General features: G+C 41.7%; 3 protein-coding genes across 3 annotated transcripts in view; 2 read left to right on the forward strand and 1 right to left on the reverse strand.

Moving 5' to 3' along the window:
• LOC108751615 (fibrillin-3-like) overlaps positions 1-16281 on the forward strand; it is a 47406-nt gene extending 31125 nt beyond the window's left edge. The window contains exons 15-22 of the mRNA XM_018491887.1: positions 1338-1452; positions 2525-2661; positions 4603-4742; positions 5606-5708; positions 5934-5959; positions 6755-6829; positions 6911-7091; positions 14462-16281. Of these exons, the coding sequence (XP_018347389.1) occupies positions 1338-1452; positions 2525-2661; positions 4603-4742; positions 5606-5708; positions 5934-5959; positions 6755-6829; positions 6911-7091; positions 14462-14643 (959 nt within the window). The 3' untranslated portion in view covers positions 14644-16281. The remainder of the gene's footprint in view (positions 1-1337; positions 1453-2524; positions 2662-4602; positions 4743-5605; positions 5709-5933; positions 5960-6754; positions 6830-6910; positions 7092-14461) is intronic.
• On the forward strand, positions 7744-12074 carry LOC108751614. The gene is made up of 2 exons (XM_018491886.1): positions 7744-8051; positions 8831-12074. Exons 1-2 carry the CDS (start codon positions 7761-7763, stop codon positions 11684-11686), a joined length of 3147 nt encoding a protein of 1048 aa, XP_018347388.1. The 5' UTR covers positions 7744-7760; the 3' UTR covers positions 11687-12074.
• Positions 16282-18658: 2377 nt separating the features above from the next.
• LOC108751629 overlaps positions 18659-27959 on the reverse strand; it is a 26831-nt gene continuing 17530 nt past the window's right edge. The window contains exons 8-13 of the mRNA XM_018491912.1: positions 27376-27501; positions 25610-25837; positions 24658-24909; positions 20693-20823; positions 19229-19477; positions 18659-19137 (exon numbers count right to left, since the gene is read on the reverse strand). Coding sequence (XP_018347414.1) covers positions 19367-19477; positions 20693-20823; positions 24658-24909; positions 25610-25837; positions 27376-27501 — 848 coding nt within the window. The 3' untranslated portion in view covers positions 18659-19137; positions 19229-19366. The remainder of the gene's footprint in view (positions 19138-19228; positions 19478-20692; positions 20824-24657; positions 24910-25609; positions 25838-27375; positions 27502-27959) is intronic.

Below are 27959 nucleotides of genomic sequence, written 5' to 3' on the forward strand. Positions count from 1 at the left end.
CTCTAATTTTACTACTGTAAGTAGGAAAGGATTAGAAAAGTATTTCCTTGTTCTCCTTTTCTCGGTCTGCAGTTTTCTGCAGTAGCTTAATACAGGAAAGGCGTGTTTTTCCAGTATATTATAAATAAATATAAATTGTGCATTCCTATGAAGTTGTCACTATAAATTCAGGAACAAAATATGTACAGTAGCTTGATTTGTACCGCAGGTACTGCTCTTTTTCTCAGAGCAAGTTGAAGAGAGATGCCGATGCGATACAATATTGCGTTTTTTCTTTTTAACGAAAGTTGAAGTACAAAGATCAGGGAATGCACAGTCTATACTTTATATTACGTCTATGACGTTACGCCAAGCGGGGGAGACGTCTGGAGCTCTCATTAAATTTCCCTTCGATTTTCAAGACGTTATTCTTTTCAATTTACATAAAGAGAACCGTTCGGTCATGCGCGATCGAACGTAAAATATTGCCCGAACCGAGCAAATAATTTAACGACGAAAATTCTTGGACGCGCTAGATTAGTCATGCCGCTCGGAGCAGCTTTTAATAATACAAAGTTCCTGTGTAGAGGCTGCCTGCTAACGAGATCATACGTTAACGCCGCCTCTTAACGAGCTTACTCGGACCGGCGGGTTTTTACGTTTCAGCTCCTCTCCTCTCGTTCGTTTTATCCATTTTGCCAGCTTTTTCATTCCCGCGCACATTTTCGCGGTTCTTTCCTCCGTGACGTTAATTGTTTCGTTTAAATGGAAAGGAGATTTTGATTCTATGTCCGTTTCATGCCGCTCCGGTTTTTGCTTGTTTACAGCCGCTATCGTTCGGAAATCCATATCTTGGCACAAGATATTCAAATCGGCTCCCATTTTGAAAGAGACGCTTTTCCGGAGCGGCGCTCTTTAAGTGGTTTCCTATCTCGCATCAAACGATATTACGCGCGTTTATGGCTGCTTTATAAATAAAGGACGGTTTTAGATTCTATAGAACGGGATATACCGAGGATAACCTCGAGAATCCTCGCGTTCAATTTAACGATAGATTAAATAAATTATGGATTTTTCAGTTACAAAAAGAAAGTCGATTGTGTATCATTGAAATTAATGTTTTTACTCTCTGTACATCTAACGGTTGCATTATTATTACATCTTTCGTGTAAAACCGATAAAAGCGTGATAAACCTTTTCACGCACGGCGTGATACTTCCTGGAGTAAAATAACGTTTCTTGAACACTATCGGCCAATGATATGGGAATTGCTCGCCATCGAAGTTTCTTATCGTGTTATAGTATGGGAAATTGGGCGATCGGTATCAAGAGTTTAACTATCGACTTTATCTCTGTAGACACGCCACAACCGTTCGTGAGCTGCCCCCAGGACATGGACGTCGAATTACCGGCTAGGCAAAACACGATACGTGTAACTTTCCCGCAACCAAAGTCCAACATGGATTGGTGGAGGTAAGAAGCGCATTATAGAGCAGAGATCTTCGATTTCGGGGCTACCAAAATTGATCCGACCCGAATTTATTTTCCATCCAAAAAATGTGTGTAAAATACATACATTTAATAATCTTAATAATATTTTTTCGCAATAAATTCTTTACAGTGTTTCGAAATGGTCATTAGCATCGATCAGTACTATTAAATTGCTTATCAATTTAATTTATAGTACTCTTGAATTTATTTCCCATGAAAAACAGTAAATATATAGACTTACCTTGATGATATTTTCCGCAATAAATCCTTTAAAGTCTTTTAAGATGCTTGTTAGCATCGATCAGTATTATTAAATTACTTGTTAATTTAATGTATATAATCTTACTCGAATCTATTTTCCATCAAAAATGTGTAAATATATGGATTTATTTTAATAATATTTTCCGCGATAAATTCTTTACTTAATGTTTTAAGATGCTCATTAGTATCGGTATTAATAAATTGTTTGTCAATTTAATTTGTAATAATACGTACTCCAGCTTCAATTTAAGACTATATTTCAAGGTTGCAAATAATCGGCGCGCAGTTTAAACGAATTGGAAGGTATAAGGATTCCCGTAAAACTTATTATTAGGGATTAAAATCCGCTCTGATCAAACATGTAAAGCTGTCAAGCTTTGTTTATTTATGCTAGTTGACTTACCTTGCTCAAATATTGTTACGCAATTCTATTTTTAGATTTGTCAGACAGAGTGACGCGAATTATTTCTATTTCGGTTCTGGACAGAGAGTTCCATTCATAGAATGAAAATGGATCTGCCAATTAGTGGAGTAGCAGAGCGATATTAATTGACAAATATTTATTTGTGTCAAATTTTCGATATTTTGGTTAATACGATTTTGAGAAATTTCTATGTAGGTAAAATAAAAAAGTATCCAAAGTTTCTCTATTTCCTAATCTATTATTTGTTAATGTAAAACGAAATAGTTTACAGTTGTTTGAATAATCATCGAATAAACTCGGTTGCATGTCTATCTCGCTGGCCTTTGTTCCCTTCTTTTTGTTTTTTTTTTCCCCTTTTATGTTTTTCAGATACGTACATGCTTCACCTTCATGGGCAAAGCAATTGCAAGGGAATCTGCCGGCGGGCACGACGGTCGTTACCTTCACGGCATGGTCGCCGGTCTCTAATTACACCAGCACCTGTAGGATCGTGATAAGAGTTCGCGGTAAGTCCAGCGCATAAGAGAGAAATCAGGAACAAAAAGAAATTCGCTTTGGGAAGTGGAAAGGAAAATGGATCTCCTCCCTGCGAGCTCCTTTTTCTTGCGCTAAGTATCATCGCGGTGATAAGAACCGCTATTATAAACAGTATAAGTAAACGTATCATTGAAGCAAATAATAATAAATTATATCCACATTTTTCTTACGCTAACTATATCCATTCCGCTCCCTCATAGGAATTCGGTTTAATATGGCCAATTTAATACTGAAAGATGATGATTAATTATAGTTACTTTGAATATAATTACTTATTTTGAATATTAAAAGCACTGCTGCTCAATGCTTTTAATACTCAAAGCAAGTAATTAATCACTACCTTCTTGTATTAAATTTTGATAAGGACGTTATTATATTATAATAAGGATCAGAAATTATTAACAAGCGTACCGATGAACGCTAATAAAATCTATAGTTGAAATTCAACGTCAGCGACGAAAAGATATAATGAGAAAGGATTTAACTTGACATATTTTAACGCGGAGAGTGACACCTTTCTCCTTTTAACTCCCAACTGTGCCCTCCTGGGAGTTCAATTGAGCGGATAAGAATAAAATGGGACCAGAAAACTTGACAGCTCCGATGCGGAATTTCTGATTTCATAGATTATCAATCTTGGATCAAAATCCCGTGAAGTTTCCACCTACCACTCTGTTCCCTTTTATTTTCGATTTGTCCACTTTTCCCGAGGAAACTTTTCGCACAGGGGACAATCGATCGGGATGGGAATCGGCTCGACACTCGAATCGTCCCGACGCGACGAGGGTAAACTTTAGTTTCCGCGGCGAAGTGCACTCCGCGTCCCGTCCCGCTTAATTACTCATTCTGAAAGTTCGTGAAACTCGCTTTAAGCAAGTTCTCTCCGCAACGCAACGGCTGGAAGGAGTGCCAGTGCATCGTGGTCGATACGCGATTACGTCGAATAAGCTCGCGTCGATCGGACGTACTCGCGAGAATCGCGAGTTGGTGCTCCTTCGTGGATCTTTGCAGTCTCAAAAACTGCTTAGCTTCGCCAAGTTTCGTCTATTATATTCCGCTTTATCTCGATTTCTATTCGCTCTACATTTCTATGTGAGACTATTCAAGATTGTTGGGAGTTCCATTGAAAAGAGGCTCTTGTTACGAGAACGCACCGGATCACGTGAAATCTTGAATATATATTTAATACACATCGTAGTACGATAACAAATGGGTTTACAATCCCGTAATCAAGATGCACGGGAAGAATAGTTTTTTTTTGCTGAAGTATATGCTAAAAACTTAGCTAGACGGATCTAAAAATAATTTTTGATTGCATCAGAATAATTAGCGTGAACGCTGAAATTTTTTACGTCGTACGTAACTACGTATTTTGCTGGTTGAACAAAGTTATTTTCAGATCTGTATCAAACTAACTTTTAGATAATTGAGTAAAACTGTCCTTTCCATGTGATACAAATTTAAATGTTCTAGTTACCTGTTATTCATAGAAGAATCTTAAACCTCTGCAATCATATTTTTACTCCCTCCGTCTATAATCTGAACCTTTATTGTCCTGTCCAAGTTTTTTTTTGTTGTTCTAGGTTTTTAAAAAAATGTGAAAAAATTTAGGCTTTTAAGACCTCACTACTAACAAAATATTTTAGGATACGGCAGATTCCGCTCTCCTTTATTTTGAAGAAGTTTAAGAGAAAGATTTCGTTCGTGCCAAAAAATGCAGATCACAGGCGGAAGGTTAACGAATATTAAAATCTAAAGAGATAGAGAAAAACAAAAATATTGCTAATAATAATAGGTTGCGCAAATAGTATTGCGGTAAAAAGCACGAGACTTTAAATGAGTTTTGTACAACAGCGATTTTACGAGAGAATTCGGTCATTCTTAGGATATGCCACGATATGTATTTTCAGATACCGAAAACCCGAAGGTTACTATGTGTCCCGTGTCTTTCGAGGTCAGACTGAGCCCGGGGGAACGAAATCGTCTGATATTCTGGCAAGAACCGACCTTCACCGATAACATTGGCGTGAGACACGTTTATAAAACGAGGGTACGTACTCGTCAAGAAGCAACCCCGTATCAGCATTCGCTGTTCGGATACAACGTTTCGTGTCACGATCTTTCCTTATATCTACGAAATTTTTCTCAGTTTTCCTTAAACTCTGTTCGCAAATTTATGTCTCCGGTATCGATCGGTCGGAAGACTTCTCAGTCATCCGTTGGCTCACCTTGAAGTTAATTAACCCCCTTTTGCCGTTGACAATCGGGCATATTAATCGAGCGAGGATATCGTCCATTAATTATCCGTTCGTGTTTCGAGAAAATGAGAGCCAACGAAGAAACTGCTGCAATGCGACGGAGGATAGTATCTACGATTTTCCTCGCGAACGGTACCGTAGGAAAAACCAGCTGGATGATTAATCATTGCCGGCCGACGCTTCCGTCCTGTTTTTATTGTATCCTTTTGGCGTCTCGGCGCGGAAAGCGTGCGTGTACTTTATTAACGTAATAACAGAGATTATCCTATCCTCGTGTTAACCAGTCCGTGGATAATTGGTGGCTTGCACTCTCGATAGCGTTGGTTATAAATGGCCTTGGACATTATGTAACCTGACGGTTAATCTGATTAGGCAAATTGAAACAAGAATCGTGCGAAGTGACGGGGAGAATACGTCGTGCTACGATCGTCTTTAATCGGGTGATTTGAAGAAGGATGAAAAACGGAAGGAAAATGATCGATCGCGTTTCACATCAATCTCGTGTCCGATTTTGGACGAATACGATGCGTCGCATACGTGACAAGATTAGTCGCCGGCACACCGGCAATGCTTTGCACATACAAAACGGATATTTTCCTCAGAGGAAATTTCCATGCAATTGCGCGAAAAGTTAATTATCGTATGTCTCGCACAGGGACCTGGACACGTGATGTATCCCGGCATTCACGATGTGCGCTACGTCGCCTCGGATGCAGCCGGAAATCGAGCCGAATGCCATTTCTCGATACACGTGAGAGGTAAATTTATGCCATTGTGCCCCGCGGGAGTAGCCCGAGAAGGGCTTCGCGATGCGTAGACACGAATGGCGTCGCGACGCAGACAGCGTCGCGACGCGACATCGCTAATTCCCTTCCCAGGGTGGAATATTGTAGCGTCACACATTTTTCTATCACAAATATATAAATGTAATTATCGATGGAGAACACAATTGAGCCAACACTTGTTGTTTCGTATACTTGCAGAATCCACGGATGTTCTCGATTCCGAGGTGAGTGATGAATAAATTATCTTTGCAGATATTTCGCGCATTAATTCTGGCAGATCATTTTTTTCAACCAATTTCTATCAATGTAGGTTAATCCCTCGTAAGAACACATATTTTTACTTATTCCGTAAGCACTCTGGAGCCTTTTTTCTCCAGTCTAAATTTTTTACTGTGTGTTCTAGATTTTTAAAAATTCCAGAAAAATTCAGGATTACCTTTCAACATTTTTTCGCTACATCGCTAAATAGGTTTTTAATCGGTTCAACTCAAATATATATTGAGAAAACTTTATTTAAAAAATTGAATTTCGTGCCAAAATATTTAAGATTGAAATGTCGCCTCGGCCAAAAAAAAGACTGAGCGTGCCTGTAAAGAGTCAACTTCGATCACAATCTAGTTTACTCTTTATCTCTTTCTAATTCTTCGAACTAGAAAAGAAAGATCAAAGTTAAACCGAGATTAAAGTTAATCTACAATACAATGATAGAAACGGACATTATACCCGATCTACCTTTTCTGGATTACATAAATCTATACGCGAGACATCTTACTGCTTCAATTTTAGTAAACGGTTTTAGTTGTAATGGCTTTTCGACCCGACAAAAATATCGAAGCACCGGTATCCTTTATAGTCAGTTTCAATAGAAATGGTTCTACCACGAGCGCGTCTCTTAGAAAGGACCCTTTTTCGAGGATATCGTCGTAGATTAAAGCGCGCGCGAGAGAGAGAGAGAGAGAGAGAGAGAAATTCATGCGGGAAGGTAGAAGGTCTCATAGTGCACTTATCTCCTCGTTTAGCCGAGATTCTACAGAAGAAGGATGCTGATGTGCCCTGGCAGATCGCCCCAGTCCGTGCCCAGCTCCTCATACGAGGTGAGTAGACACAAGAGTGCTCACGCGATTACACGCGAGGTCAATGAGATTCCAAGAAGAGTATCTTAACTCGACTTGCAGTGGCAAATACCGAGCGGTTGTTACTTAAGATACACCAGAATCTTCTCGGGAGCTTATCAGCGGCATTCGGAGCATCGACAGAACGGTTACCCGGACACTGAGGCCCCTTATCGCGAACTTCCGCCTACCCGGCAGACTCCGAGTCGTCCAGACAATGCCAGGACGTATAATACCGACAATTGTAAGTGCTTGTACGTGTTACGACCCAGAGAGTGCATGTTTCATCGGGATTAATTATTGACGCGATCAAATATTAACTTTCTAAATAATTTAAATATCCTGATGCTAAAACGATATCTCGAAAATCCAATTTGTGATCCATAATTCTCGTCAGAGATTTCAGCTATAGAATTTCTGTTCCGTTAATAATTCCGTGTAAAATAAACTAATGTACATATTTATCTATACGAAAATGCATGACGTATGAAATTATGTACGAATGGAAATCTATCTTAAAATTTGACACTTTTAGTATTGACTTAAATGAACCAGAAACAGATTATTTTAGATTACTTTAGAAGAAAAAAAAAGAAATATACGCGCGATGGATTATAAAATAAACATCATTATTTACACGTATAAATAAAGCAAAGCGTGTGAGACGATGCATATAAACAATGAAATGAGTGATCGAAGCGTAAACCGCAGCATGTAACCGCAAATTAATAATTGAGCTAATTTGAAATGAAGCCGACCCGAATGAGGCGGATGAGGCTGCGAGGAGGGAGAAAGAAATCGAGAGGTGGAAAAAGGGGGAAAAAAAAAAAGAAGAAGGAGAAGAGAACGAAGCTTTTCGAGACCGGAGATATCGACTATCGACGATAGTACTCCATTATAGAAGACACCGTTGATGGCAGTCAACTTCTCGAAGGCGGCATCGACCGGTCGAGAGAATCCGCAGCCCTGCGATCGGCGGTCTAAAGTGAAACGTGCGAAAGAAACGACGAGGGGTGATTTGCAATTACGACGGGAGGGGGGGGGCTCCGGGAAACAAGCGATCGGGATGTTCGACGTGTTGGTGCCGGGAAAACTCGTCTTAACCTTACGATCGACACCACCCTTTCTGGCTGAGAGCGCCTTCGCTTTAGCCCTGACGATCTTGTTAGCGGCGCCGTTGATCGTGCGCGTTTACCTCCTCCTTGTACGTGCCCTGATAAATTGTCCCACCCCGCTTACCCCTCGGTATATAGGATAGTCGGGCGTGAAAACGTTACGCGAGTTGCCTCTTATCGGGATTTGCGCGGCTTGAAATAGAAACGAACGGTAGTGTAACGTTTTTATTCGTTTCTTTTCTTTTTTTTTTTTTCCCCTCCTTTCTTTTTATTTTATTCGTCCGGCGCATTTCCTTCGATAAACAAGGAGCCAAGGGACGGCGCTTCGGCTTTTATTTCATACGCGACGTAACGGCGCCCTCGTCGACGGCGCTATCTCGGAAAATTCGCGTTCGGGAACCGCAGCTTTAAAAGCGCGGCCGCGCATCGATAACGCTTCCGCGGTGTTCGAGCGGAAGCACCGCGCTGGACTGTAAATTTTCCAATTTCTTTCGGCGTAACCGTGATATAACATTCGCGTTTATAACACAATGCAAACCGCGCGCGATACCGTTATATCGAATCCATTGAAGGCGATAATGTACAACTACAACCGAGCCACTGCATTATGAAGTCAGAATAGAAGTGAGAATATTTTTCCCTCTATAGGGAGGGAAGGATCCCTCCCCCCCCCTCCTCCCCACCCCCCCACCCTTATAAGAAGCGAATATAATTGCGAAAAAAGATTCGGAACGAGATTAAAGTAGTTTTGTCGAAAAATTTCCTCTCCCGGCTTTTAAAGGGGAAATTCAACGTCGTAGTACAACGGATTGCTACGGTGGCTTCTTACTTATTTTCTCAGTGAAATTGAATATTGCGTTACGTGCAGGACAAGCCGCTGAGGACAACCCTCACGAAGACCAGCAGGCATCGTCGCCGCTACGACCGTGCCAATCGTTCGTTACTGATACATTATCCGGCTCCAATCAAATTGGCCGACTCCACGTCGAGTTCCAGCCTGCATCCGGAATCCGCTCGCAGGATCAATTCCACGCCGACTCTGCGAGGCAACAGCGGTATCTCGAAGAATTCCAGTCGACGTGGGATTCGTCGTGTCGATCGGAAGATCGGCGAGAGCGGATCAAAAATACGAATATGCCCATCCTCGGATCGTCCTTCGTCCCTCGTGGACTCGCAACATCCGCTAATCGACATATCGAACCTCGATTACAAAGCCTACCGTTACAAATTGATCGAAGCAACCCTGAGGAAGCAGTACGACGATTTCCAGCCGCCGGGCGACGTCGTCTTGAACTCGCTGCATCTGAATTCGGCCGACTCGGTGATCGGCGTACGATTGAACGACCGATACGATCATAGTCTTTTCGACTTTGTGGAGGAGTACTACGACATCGGTCGCGATGCAACGAGTCGGAGGAACGCCGAACGTCTTCATCCGCTGGATCATTTCTTGTCGAAAGGCACGAGAAGACCGCGGACCAGCGAGAAGGAAACGGCAACGATTTCTGACGACGGTATCGATCGCGAAAACAGCAGAAATCATCTTTCGTCGGAAAACGTCGACGGCAATTCTCAAAAACTACCCAGCGTCGTGGACGATAATGGGAATCCCTGCGTTCGATCGCCACTGAATGACGTTCCTGCGATCGCGACGAGCAATCAGGATTCAAGATCGGAAGTGCCGATTTTGAGAAGGTCGATTCCGGCGCGATCACGTAAATGTGACGATAAAGCGACACTCGGACATGACGCGGAGGATGATTGTTCGCGATTCGCCGGTCCTGGAAGGAGAAAGGAATCGTCGACGAAGAGAAACAGCGATCGACCAGCGAGCGCTGGAAATACCTGCGAGATCTTCACGTTATCACGCGCCGCTACATCGCTGGAAAGACGCTGGGAAGCTACGGGATCACCTCCGAGACCGAGTCGTTCGCGCGAATCCAAGAAAAAATTGGAAGATTACCCACTCGCCGCCCTCCCATTGTCGGGTAAACGTCGCGCGGAAAGGGAGGCGGGCGGGAGGTTAAATTTTATTTCGGTGAGCTCCGCCAGCGAGATTGCCAGCATCCGCAGCGAATCCAGCAAACGTCGGGAGGACGAAATGTTGTCGTGTCGTTCGCGCGAGTCATCGTTCAGTCCTAGGAACCGCGCGTCGTCGCGTCCCCCTTGGATGACGGGGAACCGAAGGACCTCCTTCAACAGGAAATACGGAGGAAATATTACGGAGGAGATTTCCGCCGCGAGGGTTGCGAGACGACCGCAGCGCGGAAGTGGTCTGCCGGGGGAGAAATTGACAGTTTCGTCTCGAGGGCAGTTTCGTTCGAGGGAATCCTCGGCAAGGAATGGCTCGACGAGCCGTAATCCGGCGTTGTCCAGTCCAAAAGCGGCGAGTTTCGTTGCGTCGGCGGGAAAAGAATTGATCGGGATGACGAGCGAACAACAGCGACAGCAACGCGGAGAGAATTTCACGACGCGGCCGTGTGGGCAGCAGCGGAGTAAATCAAAGGATGTCGGAGGCGTCATGGTGAAAGATAATGAAGAGGAACGAACTTTGAAGATTACCGATTCGCCCCCCGGGGAAAAAATGTCCGCCGGCAGAACGGCGATCTCGACAATGGCTGACAATGCCGCTTTGTCGTTTTTGTCGTCTGCAACACGGACGCCGGGTCGCCCGGGGAAGCGCTCGTCCACCCCGGCCGCTTTCTTCGCTAATGCACCTGTAACTGAAAGCGAAACTTGGGGGACAAAGGAGCCAGAATTAATAACGAGCCGATCCGGCACCGACGCTGCGAGAGAAAGGCCGGTATCCGGGAATAATGCGCTAAGACTCGACCCCGAGTCGCCGTCCGCGGTGGATAGACCGGTGGAGAACCGGTTGAAATTAAATCACGGTGGAGGTAGGCGACGGTTAAGAAGCGCGGAGAATCCCTCGAAAGGCGTGTCGCTAAGCCCGCAGATTGAATTATCCGCCGAAGTGTTAAACCCGGCCGACGATACCGACGATAAATCCGCGATCCCCGACAGCGGGAAATTCGCGGGGCTTACGTCCCGGATCGATTCGCGGGAGAATACGGGAACGGCGGCTCCGGGAAGCGACGATATTCCACGAGGTAGAAGCGCGAGGATGGGAAACGGCGTAAAATCTAACAGCGCCAACGACATCGCGCGATCGAGAATGCCGAAAATTATGCGAAATCCGCGAGCGAGATCCGCGAACGTGAACGGCCTTTCCGAAAACCTCCACGGATCCGCCGCCGTGGCGGCGCATCCGGCACTGCGGGATGCAAATTCCGAGACGAAAAGCGGATTAAACGGCATGAAATTGAATACTCGATCAAACGGCACGGTCGACGAAATGAGATACGATGAATCTCCGTCCGCGGAGGCGTCATCCCTCGCGAAGGATGATAACGCGGGTCGTCGTCGCGGTGCCGATGAGGAATTGCAACTTCCGCGGCACGATTCGAAAATAGGACTCGCGATGAATTCCGCCCTGAAGAGATACATTAAGATGCTGAAACAGGGCCTCCGGGATCAGGGCGATAAAGACGGCGTCGCTCTGGCGTCCCTGAGCCTCTCCGACGCCGTATCCATCCTGTCGGAGCAGAGAACGTCGCTGTCACCCGAGGAGATACAGGAGTTGCAAACTGTGCTGGATAGAATCGAAAGAAATCCCGAGCTGTTGTACAAACTGTCGTATTCCAGTACGGAAATCGTTGCGTGAAAATACATATCTTGTTGATGCAAACGTTAATATTTACAGCATGTTTTAATGTAATTAGTCTTTGTTACAAAACGATTCGCAGTTACGGCTCGTTGCACGCTAAGCCAGGCGTAACGAATTTTCAAATGTAAACTCATTTAAATCGAAACGGTGGGAGTTAAAACAAAGCGCTGCGCGAAATAATTGGCAAGCAGATAAAATCGCGATCGACGTTTATATTTCTGCTGGCGTTATTATTATCGCCAAATTGCATGCGTAATAACAAACGTTAAAATACGATTCGAAATAGCACGATTTCGCGGCCGCGACTCCTTGCTAAAAATCTGGCAAAAATTGTAAACCGGCAAAGAATTAATGCATTCGCGACAACTGATTTATGATATTTTTGCTAAATAAGTATTTACTATAAATACGATTTATAATTTCGGTTATGAAGTTAACTTGATGGTTAACTTCATATGCTACATTTTTAATTTTCTTTTATAAAGGATAATATAATAAAATTGACGAATAATAAAATTGAAAATCGACAAAAAATTAATTAACATTCGCGATCACAATTTTTCACTCATTAAATACAATTTATAATTTTGCGACAACAACTGATATCCTCACATATTTTTATTTTCTTTTAAAAGGAAGAATATATAATAATATAACAGTAATATAATAATATGTTACTGTAAACTATTATGCAAATGCAACATTAATATATATCGTATTTATTATTATAATTTTATGATAGTAAACAGACATTTTACACCTTCAATTTTCTTTTAAAACGAATATAACATAATAAAATTAGAAACCGACACAGAATTAATACATTCGTGATCACAACAATTTTTATTTTGGCTTACTAAATATGATTTCATGATCGCGACAATTTCTATTCCTACACATTTTTATTTTCTTTTAAAAAAAGAAACAATATAATAATATATTACTGCACGTAACACTGTTACGCAACTGCAGCACTAATAAATATATGCTACATTCGGTGGTCATTCACATGGTGGAACTTACAACGAGGGCTAACATCCGCATCGTAACAATAGACCGACGGCTAAGTGCTGTTGGCGCACTACGAAGTAGTTAATGAACAGCTCGAATAGACGTCTCCTTCTTCTCTCTCTCTCTCTCCCTCTCTCTCTCTCTCTCTCTCCCCACCCCTCTCTCTCTCTCTCTCTCTCAGCCTGGTGTTGCCAGCATGATTTACATACGCTATGGTTTGCGGTCTCTTAGGCGTGTTAGCGCCACTGCTCGCTAATAAGACATAAAGAGAAAAACGGGACACAATGACAATGTGCGGGCTGAAAGCGGTTTCCAAGCTGACGACGACCACTTATCAAAGCGAAGCGGGATTGTCTTTGACTTCTGTATGTCTTCTGCTGCTTTCGTAATTACAATAATAACAGTAATAACAGTAATAGCAATGAGAAAATGTAATTAGAAGTACGTTAATTCATCACACAATTTCTATAATTCTATCTTTAAATTTGCTTATCGAATTCCTATTTGGAGAAAGTTGTTGCGCGCCAACACGAAGCTCTGTTTTATTCATAGAATCTGATATTGGGAGCCACCGCGTTACAACGTTGTCAAAAGCGCCGAAGTAACATGGAACATCGACGTAACATACTTTAATCCCCTTCCGAACCCTTTGATGCATCAGGCTTTCAGTGTATCTAATCAATCTTGGTAATCTGACGTAGATTGACTTCATATGATTAACGACTGTATACCCGGTGCTTGGGAAGTTTTTGTCTGCCACTTTTACTCTCCTTCGCCCCCTCTCCACTTTTCCCATTCGCTTTTTCGTAACGACTCCATTGCATCTGCATTTCGACGTAAGCTCAGCTTATGACATCGACTTATCTGAAGTCCTTTTTTTACCTCTCAAGAGATAACGTCAGTTAAGGCAATTCAGTATAATTAATTGCAGCTATTGTAATCGAAGCTTTCGATGCACCTTGAAAATTCATGATTACGATGACTTAAAAGATCTTTATTACGTGGAAGTCCTTTGTCTCATCTCGCGAAAGTTATATAATTAATCCTTAAACGTCTTTTCGATACGACGTACGGTTTTCTTTCTCCAATGCTTTTTCAGTACTTTTTTCAATTACTTTTTTTTATTAGTAAAAATACGCACATTTACTTTTGATACCATTATTACCGTTCTCAGTAATGTCTGGCATTTCGATTGAAAGAAAGCTCTTTTATAATATATTCATTTTTATATGGAAATTATAAGTAATCGAATTGGGTTGATATATCTAGTATATAATTGTTCCCCTAGCGTAGCATTTAAGGATTAAGCTGTAAAAGGGACCAAATTATATTCATACGGTTATTTAAGTATGGATTAGGAACGTCAAATGTTAAATTCATTCGAAATTTTGTCTGGAAGAAATTAAAGTGTCTTACCAGTTTTCTTTATCTTGTACTCTTCTTGTATAGTTAGACGATAATCTAACTTTTTACAGAATGGAAAAGTTATTTACGGTAACGCTGACAGTGAGTCATATTTCTGAGATAAGAAGTACAATGAAATAGTGAATTACAAGAAATCCTACTTAAGAAAAAGCTGTAGGTAAGATTTGAAAAATAGAACCCTCTCTCCCCAATTCTCTAAAGATAAAGAAACGTTAAAAATATTTATCGCGATGATGAAAGGGGCCATTTCTTCGGCTTCGAAAATAATATTTCTGGTTACGCGCGTATATTGCACACGTCGACGAGACTCGATAATAGAGAAACGTGTGTTCTCAGATCGACATCCAGGCCGACAACAATACCACCCCCTCCGGCAGGAATGGGAGCAGCAGCTGCAGCAGCGGCAATATCGGCAACGCGCCACGAGGACCGATCACGTAGTTTCGCTACCGACTCATTACGGCGCGGGCCGCGTCGAGACTAGAATATTGCCGCCCCGGCATGAATGCTGCACGTAAGGGCTCGTGAACGACATGTAATAGGCGAACGTAAGTTAACTCCGCCAGTCTCTCCCCCGAAGGATAGGCTGTCGTGTAAATCGGCAGCTGCGAGCTCCTGCTCCGCGTACCCACACAACTAGTACGAAGATCGATTGGTGTAATTAACTCGCCGGAAAGTGTAGCCTAAAAGAAAATGATGTAATACGGTAACTTTGTAATACTCGCGGGCACTGGTATTTCGGTTTCGTAAGCGGTCGCGTTATTTTTTTCGAGGTATCCACTTTTTGTTATCACACTTTCGCTGCGCACGATTTTTAAATGAAGGAACGTATGAACCTATTAATATAATCGGCATACGTTCGCGGAATTGTCACATTTTCGCGGAGGGAGCATTAATTATACGGAAAATTGGATTCTGGCGTGAAATTAATTAATTTTCACATATATTATAGCGTATAATATGGCGAACAAGAAATATGTCGGGGCTCGATAATGAATAGTTTTTGATCCACTGTGCATCGAAAATGTAAAACTTTCCAGACGGCGCTATATCCAAAATTGTAACATAATACATCTTTAAAACATCATACCGTGAGATATTTCAAAGATGTCTGAGATGTGTCTTTTGGATATCTTATGTCTCCATTTTGGACATGTGTATTTCGGTTGCACCTTTGAACACCATAGTTCAAAAACACTGTGCATTATTTGTGTTTGCAACATCTTTTCATCCATTATATGTAAAACGTAACTCCTCAAGCAACAAAAAGTTCAAAATCGGAACGCACTTAAGTCCAAGTCCACAACCTTTAAAAAATCGTAAGCTGTAAAGCCGCAAAAAATGATCAATCACAGTCGATTATTTTTCTCATATTCAATTGTGATTGATCATTTTTGGCGGCTTTACAACTTACAGTCTCTTAAAACAAGACTGTGGACCTGGACTAAGATGTCTTCAAGATGTCTTTTAGACGTCTTTAAGATGTCTTTAAGATGTCTTTTGTCTCATTTCGAACATGTATATTGTCTGGGTCATTTCATTGGGATCCAATTTTCCTTATAATCAGTGCGTCCTTTGTCAAGACACTTCAGAACTCGTGCCTCGGTCAGTGACATCGCAGCAGTAGATTATTTCCGCATAGCGAAGTAGATCAGCAACGAAATAAGTCTGCCAATCGTCAATAATACCATTTAAAAGTAGATAATATAAAATAAGTGAGTCCGCACGAACCGACGCGACACGGCGTGCGCGCGACGTTGTTTTAATAAGCGACATCAATAAAATCGTATATAACGATAAATTTGTTATGCAATAATAATAACAAACAGCCGTACCTGCGGCCGCGCCGAATCGCGACGGTTAGCGCAGATTGCATGGCGATTTTTTTTTTTTGTAATATACATACGTACATATATATATATATGTATACACGTATATTTAATACATAAATTTTATACATCTATATTAATATACGTACGATGACAATCGATCGTTATCGTAACAATGATATGCGAGTGACGGTAGAGGAATATTAATAAATAGTAAACGAAATATCTATCTATCTTCTTATACGCTACCGACATGAGGTTGGATCGCACTCTGGCGGGGATAATTTTGTGGACCGGAATGTTTAAGTTTTATATGTAACTCTACATTAAAAAAAAAAAAAGGACTATTTATATACGAAATTTCTCGAATTTATTTGCATTCTACGAGAAATCAATTTAAAAGGAGAACAATCTTCAAAACGCTACGTATTTTCTCTTAAATGCGGTGCGATCTTACAATATGTATAGTACGACGCAAAGTTACACCCGTATGTGCGATCTGAGCTGACTTTACGTAGGGTAGTCCTCACCCTTCTTTGCGTTATACCATCACGATATTTCGTCGTTTAGTGAACCGCATTCGTGAACGGGCGCCGTGATTATTAAATACGCCGATCGCTACCAGCTTGCATAAGCGAGCACTATTAATTGATCAATGACGCAAACGTGAACAATTGTTGGTTTCGCGCGAGTGCGCATTAATGAAAGCTCGCACAAGCACACGGGTCTCTCGTATCGGTCTCTCGAGAGTAAATGGTAACTGATAATCATTTACGACAAGAAGAGGACGACGGCTTCGTAATTGGGAAGCTTTAAGAAGGCAGAATTTCTGTTGCTTGCAAACACGCGTTTTGCCTGTGACAGAACGTTTGTAATTAGACTGCAGTTAATTATTCGACGCGCCAACTCTGTAAACAGACCTCTCGCAACTGTACTTCGTGGAATTACACTTTTCATTTCTCGTACCTCGAGAATTTATTATTCACCATTTAATATAATATATATAGCGAGATTGCAAAAAGGAGGAAGGAAGGAGGAAAAATTATAATTTTCTGATAATCAACTAATTTTTGCCGAACAATCGAAATTTGCGAACGTTCTCGTAATGGTAACAAAAATAATTGGAAAAGTGTAGGTGATTAATCGCGCGTACTGTAAAAAAGAAAAAGGGCAATGTCAGTTAAAAATTATAGATATTTCGCTCAACGAAACGCATCGCGAAACATTAACAAGTTAGCATAATATTAAAGTTGTGTACGAAATATACATGGTTTCGCAAGTTGTATAACGAACTGTACATGATTTTACTGGAGTACCTAAAAATTTAGCTGGATACAGATGAAACTAATTTTGTTGGGTTACCAAAATAATATACGACACTCAAGCGTGACGAGCAACGCTGCAAGTTTTTGGCATTCTAACAACCAGCTTGAACATCGTTACGTAATTATTTTTGATAATCCAGCAAAATTGTTTTCAGATTTTGCGTCTAGTTACATTTTTAGGTACTCTAGCAACTATTCTTTCCGCGTAAACAGTATTACGTTACCATACTTTGTTTTGCCGCGATATATCCATACTGCATAAGACATTTTCAATCTCAAAATCAAACGCTGATTTTTCTCTTTCACTTTTTCTATTTATATACTTTTCTCTCTATCAGTACGATTCCTAAATATCAGCCCTGGTATCACGATGATTTCTGCGATTTAACATGGCCACATTCCGCGTCAGTTCGCACGGGACATCAGCGTATGATTTAGTCGGCGATGCGCGTTGATCTTCCATTATCTGGTCTTGTCAGTGGAATGCATATATTCGGCGGAATAATCTTGTCGCCGGCAAGAAATCGGGGTGGTAGGTTTGCCTCGTACGCAAGACAGCCGCGTTAATTGCTACGGAATATATTCGCGAGGAACGTTATGTCACACGGAAGTTTATCGGGAGCTCGCACGACGTCGTATCGTAATCGGCGCCCGTTAATTTCAACGTACGGCAGGAATCGATAACGCGAGTTTCGCCCAGCGTAATGCATGTCGTTAACGTATTATGTAGCTGGTAGCTGGCACCGTCTTCCCCGCGATCGCAATAAAAAAATTGCAATCAACATGGTGATTAGGGGGAGAAGGTAGGAAATGCACCGCCGCGATAGCCGTTGATCAACAAAATTGGAGGCTTAGCTTCGCGCGAAAATTTTACAGGAATTTTACACGAGCGATATAACGGGAATTTTATACGAGCTAGAGCTTCCTATAACAAAGCCCAGCCATGAGCGATTTTGGCAAAATCCTATTGAGAGAGAAAGATATATATATATATATATACTGTCTCCCTGTGTGTTTACTATCTCACTCTAATTTATACTGTCCCACTCTATAAGCTTAATTAAAGTTATAGATGATAGCGACGATATATTTTTCAATTCAACGATTGTAAATTGGAACTGGAAATTAGACCTGTTCTTTATCAGAGAACTCTCTGAACTGGTGTATACTAGTGCAATAAGTTAAAGTGAAACAGGTATAAGTTTGTATACCAATTCATAGAGTTCATTAATAAAGAAGAAACCTAACCCAAGCAAAACAAGAAATCACGATAATGAACAAAATGACATTAAAATGAAATTATTGAAAAAAATGACTTTTGATAATCATTTTGGAGTCATATTGACATCATTTTGATATCACAATGACTCGTTGTTCCGCTTGGGAATATTACAAATTACATCGATCGTCAGTTGGAGACAGTGTAATTAAAGTGAGGTAATATATATGCAGGGAAGAAATATATAATAACTTTCCTCTAGTAGGATTTTGACAAAATCATTTGCAGCCAGACTCTGTTATGAAAACTTTAGTACGAGCCATCGAGACTTTCGCATTTCTATCTGAATAAAATCCCACCTCCTACCCCCATCTGCGCAAAAATGATCTTCGCTTCTTACAATGAAACGCTTCGTACAACACTATACGAACTATCATTACATTATTATTATCTATCAAAAGTGGCAGTCGACGGGAGTTCGATCGCATAAATCTAGCGGCTAATCGTTACGTACTTCCATCCCTGTCTTAAAACTTCATTACGCGAGTACGCGAGGGGGAAGAGGGCTGAGAAAGGGGGGTTGCAGCAGTACGAGAGGAACGAGATCCGTTTCTCTTTCTCACTTTTCCCGCGTGTAACCTGCCGGACAAAACGGAATCCATTACGGGGCCTACATAAGGAACTAAGGTCTGTGTATACCCGATTCCCGTAGCATTTCCATTTATATTACCTTATCGTTATTCTTCCGCGCTGTTTCTTTCCTCTTTTCTCCTCTTCGTTTCTCTCTCCCTCCATCTCTCTCTTCTCTCTTCCTCCTTCCTCTCGCTCTCGCGTCCCTGATTCTTCCCCGTCGCACCTCTCCGGCCGTTTATCCCTGACGAAGGACCACGACGAAGACGCACTTGCTCGACCAACCGGCGTCGTCGCTCGCCTCGTACTCGATCTTGTGACCGCCGATGTCGAAGCGACGACCCGGACTCTGCGGCAGGGTAAGACGGAAAAATATCGTCGCCAACGACAAATCGCGGATGGAGTGCGGCGATAAGGGGGTGGAGAGGAGGGCAGATCTGCGGTGCGAAATTTCGCCGCCGACTTCCGGGAAGCTGAATATCAACCCTTCCGGGGGAGGGGGGGGGGTGGTGGTGGTGGTGAGTTTCGCACGAGAATTTTTGGCACGGGCCAAAGCGTGGGAATTTCACTTCCTGCCGGATTTATTCCCCAAAATCCTCGTCCTGTCCTTCTCTTTCTCTTTTATAGTGGAAAACTACGCTTAACTAATTTTACGCTCGCGGCTTCCCGTACCGAGAATTTTGCACACTCGTACCTCGGCGCAGCAAAAATTTGCATTATTCATCAAAAAGCCCGTCGGTTTTGGGACGAATGACGCGGAGCTACGGTTACAATTCGGGCAATAATTGACGCGCGTCGGCAAACAAGCTAATTAAAGCCGGCGATACAGTGCACACATTCCGATATCGCGCGTTAATTTTGGATATCACCGTTAATTAATCAAGTCATTTGGTGTGCCGCCGATTATCGCAATTCTGTAAAGGAAATTCTGTAAACGGCAGTAACGCGCGCTCTCGCGAGCATTATCGTGAGAAAAGCATCCGTGATCACTCATTTGTAGAACTTAATTTATCGCATCCGTATCTCTACCAGCGGATTTTCCCTCGTTTTACAAAACGGCAATCTCGATATGTTCCGTTGGATAATATCGCGTAATGGGCATTTTCACGCTTGTGAAATATTAACGAGTCGCTGAAAATCGCGTTCCGCCCAATTCGAGCGATTATTAAGTCCTCGCAACGTGTGCATTCGCTGCACCGATATATCGGAGTATATATACCGAGTATATCGAATGTACATATTAAAACAAATGTTTTTTTATAATGCGTAAACATCGTTTATCGAGGTATCAACGAATTTTTGTTTACGACACGTCTACTACCGTCTCGAATATCCGAGATGGAAATCAAATCGGATCGGATAACGTTGATATTATTGAATAATTATGTAGACATCGGTTTATAGAACGTGCGTATCGGAATGTCAATTACAATTATCCATCCGTAATTAGGACTACCGCTGGAATACTGCAGCCTCACCCAAAACGAACTCATTATTTGGGTTTTCGCGACGGATTTCGCAAAATTAATACAAATTCCACGGGGGAAATCCGACGCTTAATTACCTCATTATTGCTGATCCGCGTCACTTTCACGTTATCCGTGAAGGTCGGCTCCGTCCACATGATCGCCGTTCCGTTCCTCCCGACGACCTCGATGTCTCTCGGACAATTGTTGACTTTCGGGGCCTCGCCACCTAAAAGTTCGGAATTATACAAACTCGGCCATAAGTAAACATGATGTACTTGTAATTGAAATGAGGTCAGCGCACGGGAGCGCGCTGACCTTAATTTCAGTATTTTTGTTACGCGCGTACTTGTCATATGATAGCACATGATGCAAATTCTGATGAAAAGTGATATAAATTGTGAAATAATTGTGAATGATGTAATTGTACTCTCTCTCTCTCTCTCTCTCTCTCTCAAAGTGAATCGGTGATTTCAGCTACATTTATAACTGGTGCTGCCATCAGTGAATATTTACTGCTTTTTCAGAATAATACACCGATTCGCAGTTTTTAAAGAACATGAGTGAAATATAATACTATGCCGAAGTGTTGTGTGAAAGATTGCAAAAGTTCCGGTTGACCAGCGAATGAAATACAAATCAATAAGTTTTTTTTCATTTCCCAAAGATGAGGAGTACGGAAAATGTGATTAGAAAACCGCTCAAGTAAATAATGTAATATCAATAAAATATAGTACATATTATAAATTTTATAATTTAAAGATAGAATTAAGGATAAAATTTTGCAGTTTAGTCGACTAAACTTTTGAAATTGTTATAATACCGCTGAAAAATTGACGATTAAGAGGGCCAAGTTCTCATCGGCTGTAGCAAAAAAATATGCGCAAAACGAGTCTACTTGCTTTATGGAGATTAGCAAAATGAAGTAACAGCAAGGCTCTTGCGCTGCTAGTTTCACCTCTTCGCGCCGCGTCGAGGAAATTGCGGGGTGTGAGAAAACTACCTCCCCTCCCCTCCCCTCCCCCCCCCAAGCAAGATCGAATCGAATGGACGTTGTGATGTCAGAAAGTTCGATTTCCGCATCGTCATGGAATGATGAATCGGTGACTTGACGCATTCGCGGGCACGAAAAGTACGGCGAAATGGAAGAGGTCCGCGTGAAGAGAGAAGCGAGGTTCATTTACCGCTCGTCGTGCGTAACGTGACGTTGCGAGTCATAAAAGCGGAGAGGAAGACATAAGCTTAATTCAAGTTTTCCTGCTGCCGCGCGCGTGTCCTTCGCGGTAAATATATTTTTCATTTTCCGGACAAGAGAGAAAACAAATGGACGAGGGCAGGGGGGAGGGGGAGGGGGAGGGGGGAATTATGCTCTCAGAGAGAGGGAGGATAATTTGATATTTTCTCTTTTGCATCGTACACCCGTTGGTCTAGAAAAGCTTATTCATGCGCCAAGTCCCTCGCTCGTTACCGCCCGTGAGAAAGAAATGGCGAGCGGACTCGTCCGCGGAATCAGGCCAGCGTTCTTCCTGAGAAAACCCGTTGGCTCCGAGTGTCAGTGAATGAGTGAGCAAAGCTTCGGAGTTTTGCATTAAATTAGTTTCGTCAACTTACTTTTAGGCACGCAAATGAGAGCGTTGTACTTCTATATAAGATTTGCGGAACGCCGAATCGCAATCCTCGAATGCCGCCCGGTTAAACGAAACCTGCAGCCTTGCATCGAACGCGCCCGGAATGCAGCGGTGTTAAATCGTCCGAAAGGGCTCACTCGAGGGGGTAAACAGCCGAGGATTTCGGATTGTTTCCACCATTTTTACTTAACAAATTTATGCGCTCCAAATTCTGAAGATACTTCGGACGTATATGCAGAATTGGAAAAGTTACTTTCTAAAAATAACTCGTTACTGTTTTTCTTCTTCTTTTTTTTTTTTTCTAAAAAGTTGCTCGTTGTTATAAAAGTTACTTGCAATTGATTTTAAAAAAGTAACTTGTTACCGTTACTCAAAAACTGACGAATGACTACAGCTTTTATTGCTCTTTCATTAAATTTTGATGACCTTTTTTTATCTTTTAATGGCACGCAATTGTTTGTAACAGGTGTCGTTAATTGACAGTTCAACGCTAGATCTATAACGGTTTTTGTCATTCGCAATATAATGAAAACAAGTTTATGCACTTCCGTGTATTATACATATCGTAGCATTCATTTGCTACAGCAATAATATAATTTAAAAATTGTCATTTTTTTTTTAGTTGATTGCAGAAAAATAACGGAAAGGAAAACATAAAGGAAAAAAAAGTAAGAAAATACTTTTATTCGTCTACAATCATTATGTAAAATTGCACATTTAAGATTAATGTTACAAAATTTTAATGATTCCGAACTCATTTCCCAGAACATTTTGTATTTTGAGTCGTGTCACTGTTGTAGTGTATAAAATAATAATAATAATAATAAAACAATAATAAAAGTAACGATTGCATTAATGACTTTTATCCCGATAATGTAACTGTGCTACAAATAAGGAAATGTGATAATAAAACAAAAATAAAATGAACGCTAAAAGTCGACGCAGAAAACAGTGCGTATCTGTTTTAATAAAATTTAATCTTGACAATTACATTATAGTCGCAAAGATTAAAAAAAAACGTTGATGATTAATATATTTCGGCTTCAGTTTGAGCCTTTGAACGGAAAAGCCTTTTAAATTATAAAATTGTATATTACAGGCAAAAAAATGTGAACTCCGTTCCCTATTTGTTACTGGCGGAAAAAAAAAAAAATTGTAACAGCATAACGACGTTACAAGTAACTTCCCGATTCTGCATGTACGTGTTATGAAAACTGCATTTCTCTACACGCTACGCGTTGTTCGCTCGAAACGGAAATCGAGTAGCGTTGCAGTAATGAGTAAAAGAAGGTAGCAGGGTTTTTTTTTTTTAACGAGTACGGTAATAATTTACCGGTTTCTGCCACGAGAAGTAAGTTTGCGCGGAATCATATAAGGATTTAACTCGCGATGCAACGAGCTGCCGCCCGTATTTCGCTCACGTCCCAGCAAGATGCGTTCGGGGGGGGGAGTAGACAGGAGGGTAAGTCGTGGGTGGCGGGTACCGGAGGGGAAACGGCGGGAGGGGGGGGGAGGGGAGTAATATTCTTAAGACGCATCTAACGGATCTCTACGCCCCGGTCTTAACGGGCGGGAGACGCGGCGAACTTTTGATACGACGACGTTCGTTTATGAGGCGACGTAACAATTTGCCAACTCGCGCGCGAGCTCGCCGTTGCTCGACGAGTGTTTACACCGAGCGAGCGTCCTCGCCGCGAATTATCATCTCGCGCGCCAAGAAACGGGAAGACAAGGGAAGGGAATATTTCAATCTCGCGCTGTTAATCATTTGAGAAACTGCGAAGTTTCGCGACGGTTAAATGATGTACGGCTCTCCATTCTACGAGCTGTAGTTTATTTAACATATGTTCCTCCGATGGAATTAGCCGACCTACCGCGTTACCTTCTCCATCTGTTATTAATCAAGATTCGCGTGATTCAGGAGACGTTTATCCGCTATCTTCCGCAAAGTGCAATCTCTATAATCCGAATTAATTAATGCAGGGGCGTATCGTGGATTACCGTGGAGTAACTGACCCTAAGTGAATGATCACGTTTTCCGGGAACCTAATATTTGGCGTTTGATTTTAAACGGTTTTCAACCGGTGGTAAATCGTTCGTAGTGATTTTTTTGCAGTCGGTCCTTTCAAAAGCGTTAAAAAATTATCGAGCACGAAACGGCGGGCGTTGAAAAAAAAAAGAAAAAAACCGCAAAGATATTCATATTTGGCGTCGCTCGAACGAAAATCGCGATAATTGTAACTACGAAAAGGCACGTGTATACATTGTCGAGACAGGGGTGGGTCATCGCGATTGGGCAATTACGAATTAATAATTGCCATTTCTGCTTGCTGTAGAGGGGACTGTGATTATCACGAGCGCTCGTACGAGAATCATCGTTAGCTGGGCTTATAGCCGTAATACGTCGTTAACACGCATCCGCGCAAATTAATTACCTTTGACGATAATGCGTAATACACAGCTGGCCTGCTTCTTCGATACCGGGTGTCGCGCGAAAAATGTGACCTCGTGGACCCCGGGCTCCAGATTGGCCTCGAGTCGCGTACCCCAGGAAGGCTTCGATCGCACGTATCGGAACCAATCGAGATCGGTAGCCGGCTGATCGAAGGTCACGAACGCCTCGTCCCTGCCCGGAGGTAATTCGGCTACGACATCCTTCGGACACTCCAATCGGGGCTTGCTGTATCCTGTCGCGAGGGAAAGAACGGTGCGATTCCATCGCCGATATATGTCGCATCAATTTTTCAGGCGGCCGTAAAAAACGCGAAAATGTTTTTAGTGATTCTTTCTATTTCTGATAAAAGGAAACAGACAGGCATGCCTTCCGATATATAAACAAGTACTCGAAATTTTGTGAGTATTACAGATTGAGCCAAAAAAAAAAAAAAAAAAAAAAAACCTGATGGTATATAAAATGTAATCTAAATATTAATTTCTTGTCATGTAAGAAATTTATATTTAAGTTGTATATTCCATATCGTTGATTCATTGAAAAAATCGTCAATGTTTTAATCCCGTTCTGTACAATTAAAACTCTATCCTGTATAATTAAAATATATTCGTCATTATATTTTCCAGTCGAGCGTCTCTCAAAGTTCCGACTGTCTTGAGAAGAAGGAAAAAAATAAGGGAATTCTTCAGATCGCAATTTCAAAAACAACTTTGGAACCGTTTTAAAGAAAAGTTTAATGAAACTTAAATATTTTTTTAAGAACTCATCGCTTCGTTGAAAATTTAATTATCTGTCAATATTAAAGTACCGCGAACTCAGAAATACCTGGTTGCGTTAAATGAAATCGGGAGAAGCGGAGAGAAAGACAGAAAATCGTTATTCCACGCCAATAAATTGCACATACTGTGTCTCTTTTTAGAAACTTCCATACTCACTGACGCATTTTCCGTGCTGCGGTCCGTCCCAGGTGCCGTCGGATCGACAGGTCAACTCGTACTCACCGCGTAGCTGATACCCACGGGGGCACTTCAGAAAGCACCTCGTGCTAGGTCGATTGGGCACTTTTCGCCTGTCGCGCCACAACTTGGATGTGGCTGATCGGGAGCATATTAAATAGCCGCGATCGACCGGATTTAACGGCAGGCACGCGATACTATTTATGTCTGGAATGAACGGGATAAAAAAAATTTTTTACAATCCCATCCATGGATTATAGTCCGGGATATAAATCCATATGCGACGCAAAAGCTCCAACGAGGAATCACCGATTCAAGAAAGAGAATAATACACGTTACTTCTGCAATTGTAACTCGAAGAATTTTTTTCCACAAAAGCTTTAATCCTTCAATATACCACGTTGCACGTTTTGTCACAAGTAAAACACACTGAGTATCGCATAAAGTAAACGTATTGTAATATATTTTTTCAATCGAAACACTAGACATAAAGGAATATAGCACGATAGCAAGACAATGTATTTCTGTAAAAAGTTACAATTTGCATTGTTAGATATCGAAGGAGTAATCCCTTGAATTAAATAACATTTTGCTATTCTTCAATTTTCATACGTGTTAAAATATAAAGTCAGTTCTAGTTTCGAAATAAACGTCCATATTAACGTAAGAATTTACTAAATAATGAACGAAATTTATATTTTTTTCAGTTAAATTGCTTCAGTTAAATTATCGACATAAGAGTAAATGACGACCTGTAGAAATATTCGAAGAATAATTCAAATTGGGAATTCAGGTATTCCATGCTAAGAGTGGCATCAAAGGATTAGGATCGCTTTTATCAATACAACTAGATATTATTCCGCGATTAAGTACATTAAATTTCATTATTCGTGTCGAATTTATACTTCTGATGCTATCAGCCACTTCAATTTCTGATACGTAATGCGAATAAAGTGGGACAAAACGCTTCCTTTTCTTTGAACGCGAATGTTACTTCATCCCACGAGAACAAATAAACGATCATGCGGATATTCATTGCTGGCAGATATCGATTGTGCGGCTCGCTTACACTAAGTGCACCTACCTCGAACTAACAGCGTGCGTCAACGCGAGCCTAGCATTCACGTATGGCTCATAAAGCTCGCGGGCTCCGGGCGTAATCTACGTATGTACGAGCGCTCAAAGCGGAACGCTCCACATCGCCGCGGTATTATGTCAGCCACGTCAGCCGCGCAACGCTTCCACGTATCAAATACGATATGTATGCACATAAGACAGGAATTACAGATGCCAATGGCGGCGTCGGAGCAAGGACCTATCGCGACTGACGCGTCCTAGTGGAAGTCGCTCCTGCGTGACAGCTTTGCATAATACTACCCTTGCGGATGCGCCGCGACTAACCGGGTGCCGGTTGTACGCTCCCGTTAACGCGTTACTTGCGCAGATTTACAAAGTTATATGTAATTGGAAAGAAACGTTAAAAAGTTTACGGACGAAGGAGGAAACGGCGTCGGGCGAGAAACTTTTTTTTCTCGCAAGATAGAGAGAGCGTTGAAATTGTTCAGCGAAGGGAAGCGCGGCAACGACCGGCGGCACACCCAGTATGTAACGTCGTATTCACTTATCGCGTTCATCCGTCCGCATTCACCCATCGCGTTCGATCATCGTGCTATACCGGCACTGCGGAGGCACGTCTCCTGTGAAATGAACGAGGGACGGAAAGTGATTTGTCAAGGAGCACGTACCTACGCAGGATTTCCCGTCGGATGACAGGGCCTTCTCGTCCCCGTCGCAAGCGCAGAAGAAGCTCCCGTCGGTGTTCTCGCACACCTCCGTGCATCCGCCGTTATCAACCACACACTCGTTGATATCTAAACACAGAGGTCCAAATATAAATACACGATGTCCCGAAATTTGCGAATCGAAATACTACGAGCAAGATGTTTTCGAAAAATTAAATTCAAAAGTTACACGCAGACATGTTTGTTAATTCAAGCAGAAATTTTCGATACATACGAGGATGATGCAGTCAATTACAGATTACATTGAGATGGCCAATAGTATATAAATGCGCACTTCAGCGTTTAGACTAAAAGACGAAATGAATAAATTATTATTATGATAAGAGAAATCGAATATTTTATCGGTATAAAGGACAGAATTATTAAAAAGTAAAAGAATTCAGAATTCTATCTCTCTTACATAAGAAATGTAATATCAATCTAAAACTAAAAAATAGAAACGCTCAGTAATGACCGTTCGACAGTTCGACATTTCTAGGTTGAAGGGTCACTGAGAAACGAATACTTTACAACAGTACAGAGTAAAA

The sequence above is a fragment of the Trachymyrmex septentrionalis genome, unplaced genomic scaffold, assembly GCF_001594115.1.
Source record: "Trachymyrmex septentrionalis isolate Tsep2-gDNA-1 unplaced genomic scaffold, Tsep1.0 scaffold50, whole genome shotgun sequence".
Classification (NCBI taxonomy): domain Eukaryota; kingdom Metazoa; phylum Arthropoda; class Insecta; order Hymenoptera; family Formicidae; genus Trachymyrmex; species Trachymyrmex septentrionalis.